At 39.7% G+C, this 17536-nt stretch overlaps 1 protein-coding gene across 1 annotated transcript in view; it reads right to left on the bottom strand.

The window, feature by feature from the left end:
- Positions 1–2035: 2035 nt before the first annotated feature.
- The window catches only part of DEUP1 (deuterosome assembly protein 1), a 100976-nt gene continuing 85475 nt past the window's right edge, over positions 2036–17536 (bottom strand). The window contains exons 14-15 of the mRNA XM_060157888.1: positions 15363–15477; positions 2036–2498 (exon numbers count right to left, since the gene is read on the bottom strand). Of these exons, the coding sequence (XP_060013871.1) occupies positions 2322–2498; positions 15363–15477 (292 nt within the window). The 3' untranslated portion in view covers positions 2036–2321. The remainder of the gene's footprint in view (positions 2499–15362; positions 15478–17536) is intronic.

The raw sequence follows: 17536 nt of genomic DNA, 5'->3' as shown, positions 1-17536 counted from the left end.
TTCGACCCCTTCCACAGCAACACATGGGCAACTGCTCTGTCAACTCCCTGGGTCCGGGGAGGGGAGGGGAGGGGAGGGGAGGGGCTGGGAGGGGGAGGGGGAGGGGAGGGGAGGGGGAGGGGAGGGGAGGGGAGGGGGAAGAGGAGGGTTGGGAGGGGAGGGGGGAGGGGAGGGGAGGGGAGGGGGAGGGGAGGGGAGGGGAGGGGGAGGGGAGGGGAAGGGAGGAGCAGCAGGTAGGCCTCACGCCTCTCCTTTCAACATTCAACCAGAGCTGCTTGCTTTTTATCTTGACTGTATATATGTTGGGCTTCAGCATATGATTCCTTTCAAACGTTGAATCCTGCTGTTAAGCAAAAACTATTGAAAACCACTGTTTTAAGAAAGTGGGTATGAAGAGGAATGTCGAACCTCGTGATTTAAAAGAAGTTTGCTTGTGGACTTGACATAATAATCTGGAGGGGCAAATGCACTGTGAGTCCTGGACATATTCCAGGTTCATGCTCTCTTGACTTTGTTGTTTTAAAATCATTGTAGTCTAGAGTCTTCGATCCAGCATGCAGACGTAGCGTATTTTAAAGATACGTACCTTTAAATTTTTGCATTGTTTGCATTTGCATTAGGGATATAAAGGTTTTAGAATTTGTTTATGAACTGTCCTTTACCTAAATGTACTTTTTCTTCCCATCTTCTAAAGATAACACTGAAAAGTATTCTATTTTCTTTGTGTCCAGGCTAGAAATTACTAAATTTCTAATTAAAGCTATGGTAACGGGTTATTTTCCTCATGTGGGTCATTGTACCCTCTGATGTTTTGCCATGAAACATGGCTTCTGTGGATAGAGCACTGCTCACCACCTGCTTGCTGACAAGACATAATGCTGGGAAGTGGTAAGAGCCAGAGCTGGGAATCAGAGGCTGGCGTTTCTGACTCTTGCTCACCGTGATTCTAGTAAGTTCTTAACAGCTTGATTCCCAGGAACAAGGATACTAGCCTTGCTGACTGCACAGGCTTGTTTTGGGCTGAAATGAATAATGCTCTCTGAAGGCTTTTTGCAAATGTCAAGAGCTCTACAAACCCACGTGGTTGTTTCAGCTGAAGTGGACAGGGCTCTGCATTTCCCGGTGGCAATGACACTTGTCTAAGGACATTGTGACTTATCTTTCCGTATGTGGAGATTTAGTTTCTTCAAAGAGAAAAAGAAAACTATAAAAACTGTAGGACTTAACCTGGAGTAATGACATGGGGATTTTTCGTAATCTTTATATAAATGTCATTTTTAAAGAAAGAAAAATGGATTATCATGCTTGTATATCTGGAACTTGAGTTTCCTTATTCACCACCATGCTATTACTGTTCTTTACAGACTTGGCATTTATGTTTTAAGTCCAAAGAATTTCTCATTCTTTAATTGTATTTAAAACAGAGGTATGACAAAGGAGAAGGTAACAACAGCAATGCTTTATAGTTTCTTTATCTTATGTCCATGAAGTAATAATTAGTACTAACAGGAAAGCATTAATATTTGGCACATATGTTTTAAGTGTGCAAACAGCACATTCCAGGTCTTTTGTGTTAAAACAGAGAGACAGGGGGCTTCCCTGGTGGCGCAGTGGTTGCGAGTCCGCCTGCCGATGCAGGGGACGCAGGAGCGTGCCCCGGTCCGGGAAGATCCCACATGCCGCGGAGCGGCTGGGCCCGTGAGCCATGGCCGCTGAGCCTGCGCGTCCGGAGCCTGTGCTCCACAACCGGAGAGGCCACAACAGTAAGAGGCCCGCGTACCACAAAACAAACAAACAAACAAAAAACAGAGAGACATTACAAAGATGAATGCAGCAACAGTAAGCTGTATCTTTTTTTCCTAAAAGAAATGTTAGGATGTTTACATAGCTATTCATTTCAAAAAATCATTGGGTTTTCAAACCTAGTACAACAGAGCTGCACTTGATCCGTTTGTATTTAGAATATAGTGTGTCCCTTTCCCTCATCATGTGTTGTTACAGAGGAAATGGGTTTCAGTATACATGATTCAGGTGGGAAAAAACTGCATATTTAATTCCAAACTATTCCTCAGACTGGAGAAAAAAATCTCTTTTGGAGAAGTCATGTTTATTTTAGAGTAACTGTAGCTGAACAATTTGTTTGTTAATGCAGAAATACAAAGAGCTTTATTGAACAAAATACTATTTTCTAGCTGCCTTACAGAAATGATTTACTCAGGAAAACAGAACAAAATTTCTCAGTTTCACGAATCAGCTTTGTAACTATTTTGCCAGAGCTTTTTTCCTTGGGGTGGGCGAAGCAAATAAAAAAGTTTAAAAGCTCATATGTGTCTGTTTTGTTTTAGCTTGGTGTGTTTATTAAGAGTAAATTCTGTGTGTCTTTGCAGTTCATCAATATGTGTATTCAGAAGTTTTTCAAGTTCTTTTGCTCGTTTCTCCTCCTCCAGAAAGAAATGCTGTGCGGCCAAAGAAGCGGGGAAGGCTATATCTGGGGGCAACTGAAAAAAGAAAAAGAAAAGTTAGATGAGGAACACAAGGTCTTTTACAAAAAGTTTTCATATTTCTTGGTATGCTTCACCCCTGACAGAACACTGCAACTCTTAATGAAATAATGTGTCTTGAGCTGAACTCTCTACACCAGTGTAATACAGTTGCTGCTAATGAAACCCTTAAGGAACGAAAACAGCAAGTGAAGAGTATAGTCGAGTCGGGCAAAGAAAGCTTATAGAGGAAAGAAACTTAAGGCTGGGCTTCAAGGGGGCTCACTGCTGCATGGAGGTGGCCAGGTGAGGTGGGATAAAAGCATGATGTATAGTGGAGGTGGGTGCGTAATGCTGGGCTAGCTTGTTTGTCCAACTGCAGTTGAGAACACTTCAGTGATGAGTGCCTGCTTCCACCCTTCATGTGGTATGGAAGTGCTCAGTTAACTGTGACCTGTGTAGTGCTTATTTACACACACACACGCACACACATACAATGGGTGGCTGAGGAATAAAGGGCAATGATACCATAATTTTACAGTGTTTCGTTCAAAATAATTTGTTCAGTTAATTAAAAAAAATAAGTTGGGGAAATCTGTACTTTAATTTTTTAGTTCTGCGGCACCCCCCAGACTTTTCTTCAACTTTTGTTTTATGGGAAGAATGGGATTTTTATAAAGTGTTTGGAGAGTCAGCGATCTGTATGCAGGTGAACTCTGTTATAGGGGGATGTAGTTCACAAGTCTGGCCTCTGCCAGAAGTGTAGGGACTGTAGCAGATGACAGTGGAGTACTGCCAGCTTATCCAAGTAGTAGCCCCAACTGTAGCTGCCGTGCCAGGTATCACATCTTTACTGAAGTAGAATGTCACAGTCTTGGGGACATGGTATGCTGCTGTTGATCTGGCAAATGCATTCTTTTTAATACTCAGTAAGGAGGAAGATCAGAAGCAGTTAGCATTCTCACGGGATAGACAGTACACATCCATGTTCTCGCTCCAACATTATGTTTTATGTTAACGATGCTGTCATAATACACTCTCAGGGAGCCTGGACCACCTGGACATTCCACGGACTGCAGAGTATAGAACATGATACAGTAACATGAACATCATGCTAAGCCCTGATGAGCAAGAATTGGCAAGCATGTTGAAGGCTTGGAAAGACACAGGTACTCCAGAGAGTGAAAGGTAAACCCCAGAAGCAATTCAAGGCTTGACACTTTGTTTGTAGGTGTCTGGTGATATGGAACATGTCAGGACATCTCCTTTTAAGCACAAATTAATGCACCTTGCATTTCTTATCACCGTATCCAGCATAAAGCTTGGTAGGTCTCTTCAGGTTTGGAGGCAGCATGTTCCACTCTTGGGAGGAATAACCTGACTCATTTATTACGTGGACACAGAGGCAGTTTTGTTTGTTTTTGAGCAGGGCCCAGAGCAAGAAAGGGCTTTGCAGTAAGTTGAGAATGGGGGGAAAAGCAGTCCTGCTAGTTGGGTGAAATGACTTAGCAGCTCTCATACTAGAAGAATTTCTCATAGAGAAAAGTGCTCTGTGGAGCCTTTGGCAAGGTTCGGCGGGGAGTTGTGTTACAAACCCTTGAGATTCTGCAGCAAGGCCATGCCATCTGCTGCAGAAAACTGTTTACTATTTGCAGAACAGTTCCTGTCATGCTAGTGTGCTAGTGAGACAGAGCATCTAAGAAGTAGACAGGATGACTTGATCTAGCTTCTGTCCTTGGCCACTCCAGTGGAAATTATGCATGGGCCGAACAGCACCATCTCCCTTTTACCCAGGTTCATCTAGCTGCTGTTCCTGTTGAATGGCTGATCTGCTTGCAGTAGAGGCCAAAGCTGAGCTTCTGATGTGGCGCCGTCCCTCAAGGACATCAGCCAGCCTCTCGGTGGCAATTAGATTACATCAGGTCCCTTACACTTTGGAAAGGGCAATGTGTTATCCTTACCAGAACTGATGTGTATCCTATAATCTGCCTTTCCTGCCTGCAGGGCCTCGGTCAGCACCACTATCCGAGTAACTGATTTACTGACATGAGATCCTGATTAATAATAAACGAGCCTACTTTACAGCAGAGGAGTGTGGCAGTGAGGGCGTGACCGGGTATCTACTGGTTCTACCACATACAGCATGAAGTGTCTCCAGAGGATGCTAGCCTGATAGGCTTCTTGAAGGCACAGCTGAGGAATTAGCTTGGAAATCATATCCCGCGCGGATGGGGTGCCATTCTTCAGCGTATGGTAGAGACTTTAAACCAATGGCTGTTATAGGCTGCTGTGTTCGTAACAGTGATCTGGGAACAGAAGGGAGGATGTAGGAATGGCTTCACTCTCTGTTGGCCCTCTTGGAGAACTTGTTCCTTCTGTCTCTGTCTGGTTGGTCTACAGGTCTTTGGTCTCAGAGAAGCAATGCCTCTCACCAAGTGAGACTGTAAGAGTCTCCCTAAACGTAAAGCTTTGGCTGTACCTACTCACTTTGGCCTCCTCATGCTGACAGATCAGAGGCACAGAAAAGAGGGACTATACTGGCGGCGGGAACTGACCCCAAGCATCATGAAGAGGTAAGGCTACTACTACATAATGGAAGCAGCGAGGAATAGGTTTGGAACTCAGGTGATCCACTGAGGTGGTCTTTTGGTGCTCTCATGCCCAGATTTAAGTGTAGATGACAAACCACATCCTGATAAGGGCATGGGAACCAGGGGCTCACCCCACAAGGCAAGCCACCTGGACCAACAGAAGTGCCAGTTGAGGGGGGTGGGAACCTAGAGTGGGTGAGGAGATGATGAGTATCAGTCAAGCCCTTGAGACAGCATCAAGGGCTGTAGTTTGCTCTACCAACCCTCCTCTGTAAATTCTCCCAGAAATTATAACCAGCCAGAATCTTGGAGAAGCTATGCCTGAATGGAATGAACAACATGAAAAGCACATGGCTCTGAGTGGTTCAAGAAGTGGACCGCAGGGGATGCCGCTGGTGCTCTACCTGGATCCCTTCACCAGGCTGGTGCATCTGTCCTCCAGCTGCTGCGGGTTTTGGCTGCTAACAGCTCAGAGCTGGCCACTTCTCTGGAGATCTGCCTGTGGCTAAACTGGAGCCTCCCGCCTCACCTGGGAAGTTACTATTCCCCCCTCTTCTCAGAGGCAGTGACTGATTGACACAGGGCCCGGAACACCAGCCAAGAAGATGGCAGAGTAGAAAGGCCCTGAGCTCACCTCCTCTCACAGGCACATCACAATCACAACTGTCTGCAGAACAACCATCGAAGAAAAAGACTGGAACCTTCCAGGAAAGATCTTCTACAATGAAAGGCATAAAGAAGGAACCACAACAAGATGGGACTTGCGATATAATCAAATCCCACACCCTCCCAGGTGGGCGACTCACAAATGGGAGAATAATTATATTGCAGAGGTTCTCCCACAGGTGTGAGAGTCCTGAGCCCCACATCAGGCTCCCCAGCCTGGGGTTCCAGCACTGGGAAGAGGAGCCCCCAGAGCATTTGGCTTTGAAGGCCAGCAGGGCTTAACTGCAGGAGCCCCACAAGACTAGGGAAAATAAAGACTTCACTCTTAAAGGGCTCACACAAAATCTCACGTGCACCAGGACCCAGGGCAAAAGTAGTAATTTGATAAGAGCCTGGGTCAGATCTACCTGCTGACCTTGGAGAGTCTCCTGGAGAGGGAAGGAGTGGCTGTGGCTAACCCTGGGGACAAAGACACTGGTGTCAGACATACCGGGAAACATTCAACTGCATGAACAGTCCTGACAACTGACATCTTGGATCATTAGCACCAAGATCAGGCCCCACCCAACAGCCTGCAGGCTCCAGTGCTGGGGTGCTTCAGGCCAAACCACTAAGTGCGCAGGAACACAGCCCTACCCATCAGCAGACAGGCTGCCTACAGACTAAAGAGCCCACAGCCGCCTGTGGACACACCCCTAGACAGGGCCCAGCCCACCAGAGGGCCAAGACCCAACTCTACCTACCAGTGGGCAGGCACTGGCCCCTCTTGCCAGGAAGCCTACACAAACCTCTAAATCAGCCTCACCCACCACAGAGCAGACACCAGAAGCAAGAAAACTACAATCCCACAATGCAGGCCTCCTGGGACTAGCTGGGCCCTGGCCGTGCCCAGTAGCAGGCCAACGCAACCTTCCAGACACCTTGGACCCCATAGTCAACTGCCTCCCCCCGCAGTGATCTGAAATGAGCTCTGGGATCCCAGGGCCCTGCAGCCAGACTCTAGGAACCAGCTCTCCCTGCCACTATTCCAGCACTAACCCCAGGATCTGGCTTTACCTGCCAGTGAGTTGGCGACAGCCTCAGTCTTTGGGACCCTGATTCCACCCACCAGTGAGCACTAGCCCCAGGGCCCCCTAGGATTCCACAACCAGCTGCCTCGTGACCAGGCCCCACTAAACTGCAGCCAGCAGCAACTGCACAAGGCAGGGCCTGGCAAACAACCAGACTAGGGGCCAACCAAGCCTTCCAGACCACCCACATAGCCTGTCATAAGAGGAGGACCCACCCAGCCCTCTTAGGGGGAACCCCTAGAGCATATACCGTGGGTGCACTGCTCAGATGCATAGGATGCCTTCTCCAAGGTCGAGAAACGTTAAGTTACCAACCACATACATAAAAATACAAATAGCAACTTAGACAAAATGAGGTGGTAGAGGAGTATGTTCCAGACAAGATAAATCTTTAGAAGAAGAACTAAGTGATATGGAGATAGTCAATCTACCCGAGAAAGAGTTCAGAGTAATGATCATAAAGATGATCAAAGAACTCAGGAGGACAATGGATGCACAGAGCAAGAAGTTAGAATTTTTTAACTAAGAGTTAGAAAACATAAAGAACAACCAAACAGAGATGAAGAATACAATAACTCAAATGAAAAATACACTAGAAGGAATCAATAATAGAATAAATGATTCAGAAGAATGGATCAGTGAGCTAGAAGACAGAGTAGTAGACATCACTGTCGCCGAACAGAAAAAAGAATGAAAAGAAATGAGGACAGTTTAAGAGACCTCTGGGACAACATCAGGTGCACTAATATTCACATTATACGGGTCCCAGAAGGAGAAGAGAGAGAAAGTGCCCAGGCAAATATCTGAAGAGGTAATAGCTGAAAACCTCCCTAACCTGGGAAAGGAAATAGTTACCTAAGTCCAGGAAATGCAGAGACTCCCATACAGGATTAAGCCACAGAGGAGTACACTAAGACACACAGTAACCAAAATGAAAAAAAATTAAAGAGAGAATACTAAAAGCAGCAAGGGAAAAGCAACAAATAACATACAAGGGCATCCCCATAAGGCTATCAGCTGATTTTTCAGCAGAAACTCTGCAGTTCAGAAGGAAGTGGCACAATATATTTAAAATAATGAAAGGGAAAAACCTACAATCAAGAATACTCTACCCAGCAAGGCTCTCATTGAGATTGGATGGAGAGCTCAAAAGCTTTATAGACAAACAAAAGCTAAAAGAATTCAGTACCACCAAACCAGCTTTACAACAAATATTAAAGGAACTTCTCTAGGCAAAAAAGAAAGGCCACAACTAGAAACAAGAAAATTATGTAAGGAAAAACCTCACCAGTAAAGGAAAACCTAGGAAATCATCCACACACAAAGCTAGTAGGGAGGTTAAAAGACAAAAGTAGTAAAATTGTCTATATCCACAATAAGCAGTTAAGGGATACACAAAACAATTAGATGTAAAATATGATATCAAAAACAGTAATCGGGCTTCCCTGGTGGTGCAGTAGTTGAGAGTCTCCCTGCCAATGCAGGGGACACGGGTTCGTGCCCCGGTCTGGGAAGATCCCACATGCCGTGGAGCGGCTGTGCCGTGAGCCATGGCCGCTGAGCCTGCGCATCCGGAGCCTGTGCTCCGCAACAGGAGAGGCCACAACAGTGAGAGGCCCGCGTACCACAAACAACAACAACAACAAAAAAACAAACAAACAGTAATCATGAGGGAAGGAGAGTACCAATGCAAGGCATTTAAAATGCATCTGAAATTAAGAGATTAGCAACTTAAAACAATCATGTATATATGTAGACTGCTATACCAAAACCTCATTGTAACTACAAATGAAAAATCTATAATAGATAAACACACAAAAAAGAAAAAGGAATCCAAACATAACACTAAAGATAGTAATCAAATCACAAAAGAAGAGAACAAACGAAGAAAAGGAGAAAAAAAAAGACCTACAAAAACAATTAACAAAATGGCAATAAGCACATACATATCAATAATTACCTTAAATGTAAATGGATTAAATGCTCCACTAAAATACACACACTGGCTGAATGGATACCAAAACAAGACCTGTATATTTGCTGCCTATAAATTACCCACTTCAGTTCTAGAGACACATACAGGCTAAAAGTGGGGGGATGGAAAAAGATATTCTATGCAAATGGAAATCAAAAGAAAGCCAGAGTTGCAGTACTTATATCAGACAAAATAGACTTTAAAATAAAGGCTGTTAAAGAGACAAAGATGGACACTACATAATGATCAAAGGATCAATCCAAGAAGAAGATATAACAATTGTCAATATATATGCACCCAACATAGGAGCACCTCAATATATAAGGCAGATGTTAACAGACATAAAAGAAATTTACAGTAATACACTAATAGTGAGGGACTTTAACACCCTGCTAACATCAATGGACAGATCATCCAGACAAAATCAATAAGGAAACACAGGTCTTAAATACCACATTAGACCAAATGGACTTAATTGATATTTATAGAGCATTCCACCCAAAAGCAGCAGAATACACATTCTCTTCAAATGCACATGGAACATTCTCCAGGATAGGTCGCATGCTAGGCCACAAAACAAACCTTGGTAAATTTAAGAAAACTGAAATCAAATCATGCATCTTTTCTGATCACAACGTTATAAGACTAGAAATCAACTACAAGAAAAAGAATTGCAAAAAGCACAAACGTGGAGGCTAAACAATATGCTACTGAACAACCAATGGATCACTTAAGAAATCAAAGAGGAAATTAAAAAAAATATCTAGAGACAAATGAAAAGGAAAGCACAGCAATCCAACACCTCTGGGATGCAGCAATAGCAGTTCTAAGAGGGAAGTTTATAGCAATACAATCCTACCTCAGGAAACAAGAAAGATCCCAAATAAACAACCTAACCTTACACCTAAAGCAACTAGAGAAAGAAGAACAAACAAAGCAAAAAGTTAGTAGAAGGAAAGAAATCATAAAGATCAAAGCAGAAATAAATGAAATAGAGACAAAAAAAATAGAAAAGATCAATTAAATTAAAAGCTGGGTCTTTGAAAAATAAATAAAATTGATACATTTTTTTAGCCAGACTCATCAAGAAAAAAGAAAGGACCCAAATCTTAGAAATGAAAAAGCAGAAGTTACAATGCAACCAACACAACATAAAGACAAAAGATCATAAGAGACTACTATGAGCAACTATGTACCAATAAAATGGACAACCTAGAAATGGACAAATTCTTAGAAAGGTATTGATACAATCTCCCAACACTGAGAAATAGAAAATATGAACAGACCAATTACCAGTACTGACATTAAATCAGTAATTTTAAAACTTCCAACAAAAAAAGTCCAGGACCAAATGGCTTCACAGGTGAATTCTATCAAACATTTAGAAAAGAGTTAAGACCTATCCTTCTGAAACTATTCCAAACAACTGCAGAGGAAGGAACACTTCTGAACTCATTCTGTGAGGCCATCACCCTGATACCAAAACCAGAAAAAGATATCACAAAAAAAGAAAATTACAGACCAATATCACTGATGAACATAGAAGCAAAAATTCTCAACAAAATACTAGCAAACAGAATCCAACAACACATTAAAAGGATCAAGTGGGATTTATCCCAGGGATGCAAGGATTCTTCAATATATACAAATCAATCAGTGTGATACACCATATTAAGAAATTGAAGGAGAAAAACCATATGATCATCTCAATAGATGCAGTAAAAGCTTTTAATAAAATTCAACATTCATTTATGATAAAAACTCTCCAGAAAGTGGGCATAGAGGGAACATACCTCAATATTAATAAAGGCCATACAGACAAACCCCCAGCTAACATCATACTTAATGGTGAAATGTTGAAAGCATTCCCTCTAAGATCAGGAACAAGATAAGGATGTCCACTCTTGCCACTTTTATTCAACATAGTTTTAGAAGTTCTAGCCACAGCAATCAGAGAAGAAAAAGAAATAAAAGGAATTCAAATTGGAAAGAAGTAAAACTGTCACTGTTTGCAGATGACATGATGCTATACATAGAAAGTCCTAAAGACGCTACCAGAAAACTACTGGAGCTCATCAATGAATTTGGTAAAGTTGTAGGATACAAAATTAATATACAGAAATCTGTTGCAGTTCTATACATTAACAAGAAAATATCAGAAAGAAAATTAAGGAAACAATTCCATTTACCATCGCATCAAAAAGAATAAAATACCTAGGAATAAACCTACATAAGGATGCAAAAGACCTGTACTCCAAAAGCTATAAGACACTAATGAAAGAAATTGAAGACCACACAAACAGATGGAAAGATATACCATGTTCTTGGATTGGAAGAATCAATATTGTTAGAAATGATCGTACTACTCATGGCAATCTACAGATTCAATGCAATCCCTATCAAATTATCAAATGGCATTTTTCACAGAACTAGAACAAAGGATTTTTAAATTTGTATGGAAACACAAAAGTTCCCAAATAGCCAAAACAATCTTGAGAAAGAAGAACGGAGCTGGAGGACTCATAATCCCTAACTTCAAACTGTACTACAAAGCTACTGTAATTAAAACAGTATGGTACTAGCACAAAAACAGACACATAAATCAATGGAACAGGACAGAAAGCCCAGAAATAAACCCATGCACTTATGGTCAATTACTCTATGAGAAAGGAGGCAATAATATATAATGGAGAAAAGACCATCTCTTCAATAAGTGGTGCTGGGAAAAGTGGACAGCTACAGGTAAAAGAATGAAATTAGAAGATTCTCTAACACCATATACAAAAATAAACTCAAAATGGTTTAAAGGCCGAAATGTAGGACCAGATACTATAAAACTCCTTGAGGAAAACGTAGGGGAACACTTCATTTCAGGCACCCACTCCCATGGTCATATTCTTGACATTGTCATCAGTGATAACTGCATTACTTACTAATAAAGATTTTATGCAACCCACCTATTATCCTTCCATCTGACTTAGTCTAGTATTCCCACTTTCTCATATCTTCCTTCTTTTCTAACTCTGCTCATATTCCATATCCATTATGATAACCGTTCCGCAACTTGTCCCTCCCTATATCCTGGCTTTATCCTAGGTATTTGGTAAAACCCAGGCCTAATTAAACTGCCTGCACCATGCCTGTACCTGAGCAACTGAATGCTGGGCAGGTGGATGGAGGAGAAATTACATTACTCTAGGGACTGGTTTCACTTGAAATTCATGACCACAAATTCAAAGGGTTAGTTAGCACTGCCTGGCCATTCTACTGCACTTCCCTAGTATGTTCACTTTCTCACTCATGGCATTGTGGCCTTGCCTCTTTCTCAGGTGGAAACTCCTTCATCTCTCCACACCACTTGCACCTGGAGCCATATTTTAGGCCATACTCTGTTTCAGAGTCTTCCTTCTACCTACACTGTGGATTCTATTCCTTCTTACCTGCTTAATGACTTTGCTTCTACAAATGAACCTCATCCCTCCCTGGGTCCCACCCCACCTCTTTCACCATCAAACTTTCCTCCTCTCCTTGAAGATGCCCATTGGACCACTAAATGTTATGGTCTAAGGCTCTGTCTTGGGACAACTTTTCCATTTATACTCTTTTAAGTATTATCAACCAGTCTGATAGATTTAAGTATCAGCCTTATGCTGATTACTCCCATATTTTATTTCCAGCTCTGATCTCTTCCTTGATTAACAGGTTCACATATCTATTGCCTATTTAATATCTCCATTTGAATGTTTAATAAACACTTTAAATTTAAATGTCTAACCTAGAAATCATGATTTTCTCCTCTAACCCTGGCTCCTTCCTAGCCTTCCATGTCAGAGAGTGGTATGAGCATCTACCTGAGCTCAGGCTGAGATCCTAGGAGTCATCTTTGAGTCCTCTCTTTCCCTCTCTCCCATAGCCAATCCACTGTCAAGTCTGATCTCTCCAAAACATTTCCTGGATCTAACATGGGATGCCTAACCAGTTTAAACATTTTCTGGGTTTTTTTGTTATTGTTTGTTTTTATAATTTGTATCTAATAGTGCTATATCATGGAGAGGCACTGAAAAATTACATAATACACTTTGAATACAAGCAAAGGTAACTGCTAAGAGTACTACTAGTTTCTGAGGTGAAAAACCTACATATCTTTTAAAAGTACGTGATTATGTTCAGTAAATCAAATCACAAGGTAGAAAATTTCAGCAAAGAACTGGAAACTAAAAAGAAAAATCAAATGAAAATCCAAGAATAGAAAAATAATAAAACTGAAATTAACCTACATGAGACCACTTCCTCAAGGCTGGGAGAGGTGGCTCTTTATCTTATGCAGAGAAACCAACACAGAGAGTCAGGGAAAACGAAGAACAAAGGAATATGAAATTTAAAACCCTTCCCACCTGTTTTATGAGGTCGGCAAAATATGATACCAATGCTTGACAAAGACAACAAAGAAACATTACAGACTAATTTTTCTCATGAACATAAAGCAAAAATTCTAAACCAATACGAACAGACCAAAGCCAGTAATCAAGTGTGTTTATTCTAAGAATTCAAAGTTGGGTTAACAATCTAACGTCAAGAAAAAAACACCACATTAACAGAGCAAAGGAGAAATTATATGGTCATTTCAATAGCAGTGGAAAAAGCATTTGATAAATTCAATATCAACTCGTGAAAACAAAGTTAGCAACGTAGGAATAAAAGGAACCTTCTTAATCTTTTAAAAGGAACCTACAAAATATATATAGCAAATATTATGTACAATGATGACATACTGAATGCTTTCCCTTTGCAATTGAAAATAAGAGAAAGATGCTGGCAATACCACTTTTACTACTGAACATTTACTAGAGGTCCTAGTGTACAATAAGGCAAGAAGAAGAAAAGAAAGGTATAAAGATTTGAAAGTAGGAAGTCTAACTATCATTATTTTGATTCTGAATATAGAAAATTCAAAGAATCTACAGAACTGGAAAACATGTATAAATTCAATTGAATATTTCCATGGAAAAAGGGACTGAGGTCATACCTTGCATTATATGCAAAAAATTAATTCCAGGTGTATACTTAAGTAAAAAATAAAGAGTCAAAGCTTCCGGAAGATAACATAGGATAATATCTTTTATAACTTTGGGACAGGCAAAAGCTTTAAATAGGACACCAAAAATATGAAGCATAAAGGAAAAGATTCATAAGTACGAATGTATTAAAATTAGGAACTTCTCGTTATCAAAACATTCCATTAAGGGAAGAGGCAAGCAAGAGTGGGAGAAGATACTTGCAATACATATACTCAACAAAGGGCTTATATCTAGAATATACCAAGAACTCCTATAAATCAAGAAGAATAAAGAGAATCCAATAGAAAATTAGGCAAGAAAATCAAACAGATACTTTACAAAGGAGGATATCAAAATAGCCAATAAATTTATGAAAAGGTGCTCACCTCATTAGTCACCAGGAAACAAGAATTAAAATCACAATAAGATGTTGCTACACACTGACCATAAAAGTTAAAATTAAGACCAATAACACCAACTGTTAGAATATAGAAAAGGAGAATACTCACACACTACTTGTAGGGATATGAACTGACTCAAACAGTTAGGAAAACAGCTTGACAGTACCTGCTAAAGCTGACCTTATGCATATTCTATAACCTAGCAATTCCACTCTTAGATATAGATCCAATGGAAATATGTACACATGTGCACCAAAGGACACTTGCAAGAATGTTTTTAGAAGCAGTATTTGTAATTGCCCCAAACAGCAATAATTCAAATATCTCTCAATAGTAGAATGGATAAATTGTATCAGTATCATTATATAACAATCATTATATATAGTATTTATATACAATGTAATACTATAGAGAAACAAAAAGGGATAAACTACAGCCAACAATATGGATGATGACTCTCATCAAACAATGTTGAAACAATGTTGAGCAAGGGAAGCTATACAAAAGAACACATATAGTGTAATACCATTTATATAAAATTTACAAATGGCCACAACTAATTTACGATGTTAAAGGTCAAGACAGTGGTTATCTTGGGAGCGAATCAGAGTGACTGGAAGGGCACAGAAGGGAGCCTCTGGAGTACAACTAATGCTCTTTTTATTACTTGGGTGGTAGTTACACTGCTGTGTTCCCTTTTCAATAATTCATCAAGCTGTCCAATTCTGATTTACACATGTTTCTGTATGTATGTCAGAGTCAATAAAAGAGTTTTTTTTTTTTTAAAAAAAAAACAGGCACAAAAAATCACTCGTAGCTCTTTAAAATATACAGATCTTTGAGGGGTCTTAGAATGTGCAGAGGTGACTTGCATTTTTTTTTTAAAAAAAGTCACCAGTAATTCTGGCCTGTTCTAGAAGTGAAATACTTCATGAAACATTATGGATCCTTTCCTTCTATAGGTAGTCACGGCCAGATGATTCACAAGACCCATCTTGGAGTCCTATTCAAGGAGCAATGTTTTTTTTTTAACCACTATGTACACATCAGTATGTCAGTATCAGTGTAAGAGTAATCACCCTATAAAGGAAAAAAAACAATAACCAATAATCAGCAACTCACCATTGGGAATACTTCATCATCACTAACCAAAGGACTTGTCATTTCTTTGGTTTGAAATGGCGAAAGTGGCAACGAAGGTGTTGCACTTCTGTTTGGCTCACGATCGTGGCTAAATCTAAAAGAGAAGGACTGGTTGTCGTTATTGCTCCCAAGGACACCTGCTTATTTATGGGGCTAAGGATTTAAATTTCTCTGATATCTAACTGTGAGGAAAACACAACAAAACGTTTGTGCTTGTTATCTGGGTATTTCTTGGAAAATAATTTTGCTGATAATTTCTATTCCACTTAAAAGACTGAGAACAATTAATAATGAAGCAGAAAACTTTTGTAATTGTTAAAAAATATTCTGCCATTCTTATTGCCTATGTTTTTTCCCTTTCTGTGTTTTACTGTTTTATCTCTTGGCCATTTAATTAAATAATATTAAAACAGTTTGAGAAAAATTTCAAAACAGTTAACACGGCTGCCCTTGACAGTTCTAAATAGGTACTCTTTTTTTTTTAATTTTCTATTTCACTTAACCTCACTGGCTTTCTTAGCAGAGTTATTCCTTTTTTTTTTTTTTTTGATGCTAATACGTCTCTGTATAATAATAATTCTAATTTCTAAGGAGCTTAATAATTTATAGCATGTTTTCAATTTACATCATCTCCTGAACTCCTCCACCCTTAGTTGTATGACCTTGAGCAGGTGACTATATCTTTCTGTGACCTTAATTTTTTCATTTATAAAAAAAGGTTGTTATGAGAATTGAACTCCACAATTTGATGAAAGGCGCAGTATAGAATTTGCTGTTTGTGCTAAGATATGGGGTAGAAGATGAGACTGAACAAAATACCAGTGAGATTTTAAATTTTGGTATGCTGACTAAACAAATGAATAATGAAACAAAGAAACAAACCAACTTACCCTAAAATTTTACACAAAAAGGTCCTAACAGTAGGGGCTGTTTGGAGCTAGATAAATATTTTTTCTGAACCTTAATTCATGAAAATGGGGTTTAAATTTAATCAAAATCATCAAAGACCATGAAAACATAAAAAACCCCTGAATTTAAAATTATTTATTTTTACTAATAATTCAAATTCTCCACAGGTATTGATTAACCATTTTCAAAGTCTTCATATTTTAACTTCACACCGTTCAAAAAAGTTACATTCTTTTCCTCTGTTCTTATCCAAAGACTATCTATATAAACTTGTTTTTTATTATGCAAACATTTTCAAAGCTATGCATACAAATAGCAATAAAAGGTAAGTGAGGTATCTGTAAATTGGTACATAAAAACAAACACAACATGCTTTACATTTTTACTTATCTTGAAATAGATCTTTTTTTAAAATCCATTCTTCCAAACCATAATTACCATGGAAACAGAACAGCAAATTAAACTGAAATAACATGGTTTATGATGTGCACAATAAAATGAAACCTCCCACAATTCAAATAGAATTACAACAATTGCCTAGTACATCTGCACAGAATCTTCAGCTGAACCTTTTAATTTGAATGAGGCTACCATCTATACTTCAAAGCACAGTGGGGAAAAAATAAGATAATTATAGAAGTGGTTCAAGAAATATACGTCTCTCTATAATCTCAATTATACAGAGAATTCAGGGAAAGTATTATTTGTCTTAAATTATCTAAATAATTATCTCAATTATCCATTTGGCTTTGGATGTATAGATACAATTTTACGGTCTTAACTACTAAAATTTATGTATGAACATTCTCTTTATTGTAAGATCAATAAAATGTAGAAATTGAAAGGAAAGACTACATTAGGAAGTAAAGTACTTTTGCTTTAAATCATCTTTATATCTAAGTTGTTCTTCTAGAATACAGTTATTCAAATACATCATAAAACTACCTTGCAAAAACATGCTAAGAATATCAATTTAAAAGCTATCTTAAAAATTATTTCAGAAGGCTTTTAATACACTCTCACAAGCCGGTCTGTTCAATTAGCTTTTCCACAGGCCCCATTCTAAGGCCTCTGCCTACTTTGCCAGGAGTGCAGGACCTGGCTGCTTTGCTGGGGAGCAGAACTCTATCCAACGGGAGTCAGCTTGAGACCTCAGTCAACTCTGCACAGTTTACAGAGTTGTCCGACTGTACATCCAATCCTGGCCCTCCATTAATTTTATAACCCTCCTTGGGCTGTCGCAT

This window comes from Lagenorhynchus albirostris, chromosome 9, assembly GCF_949774975.1.
Source record: "Lagenorhynchus albirostris chromosome 9, mLagAlb1.1, whole genome shotgun sequence".
In the NCBI taxonomy this organism is placed as follows: Eukaryota; Metazoa; Chordata; class Mammalia; order Artiodactyla; family Delphinidae; genus Lagenorhynchus; species Lagenorhynchus albirostris.
The sequence above is the reverse complement of the archived record's forward strand: the minus strand, read 5'-3'. Positions and strand labels throughout refer to the sequence as shown.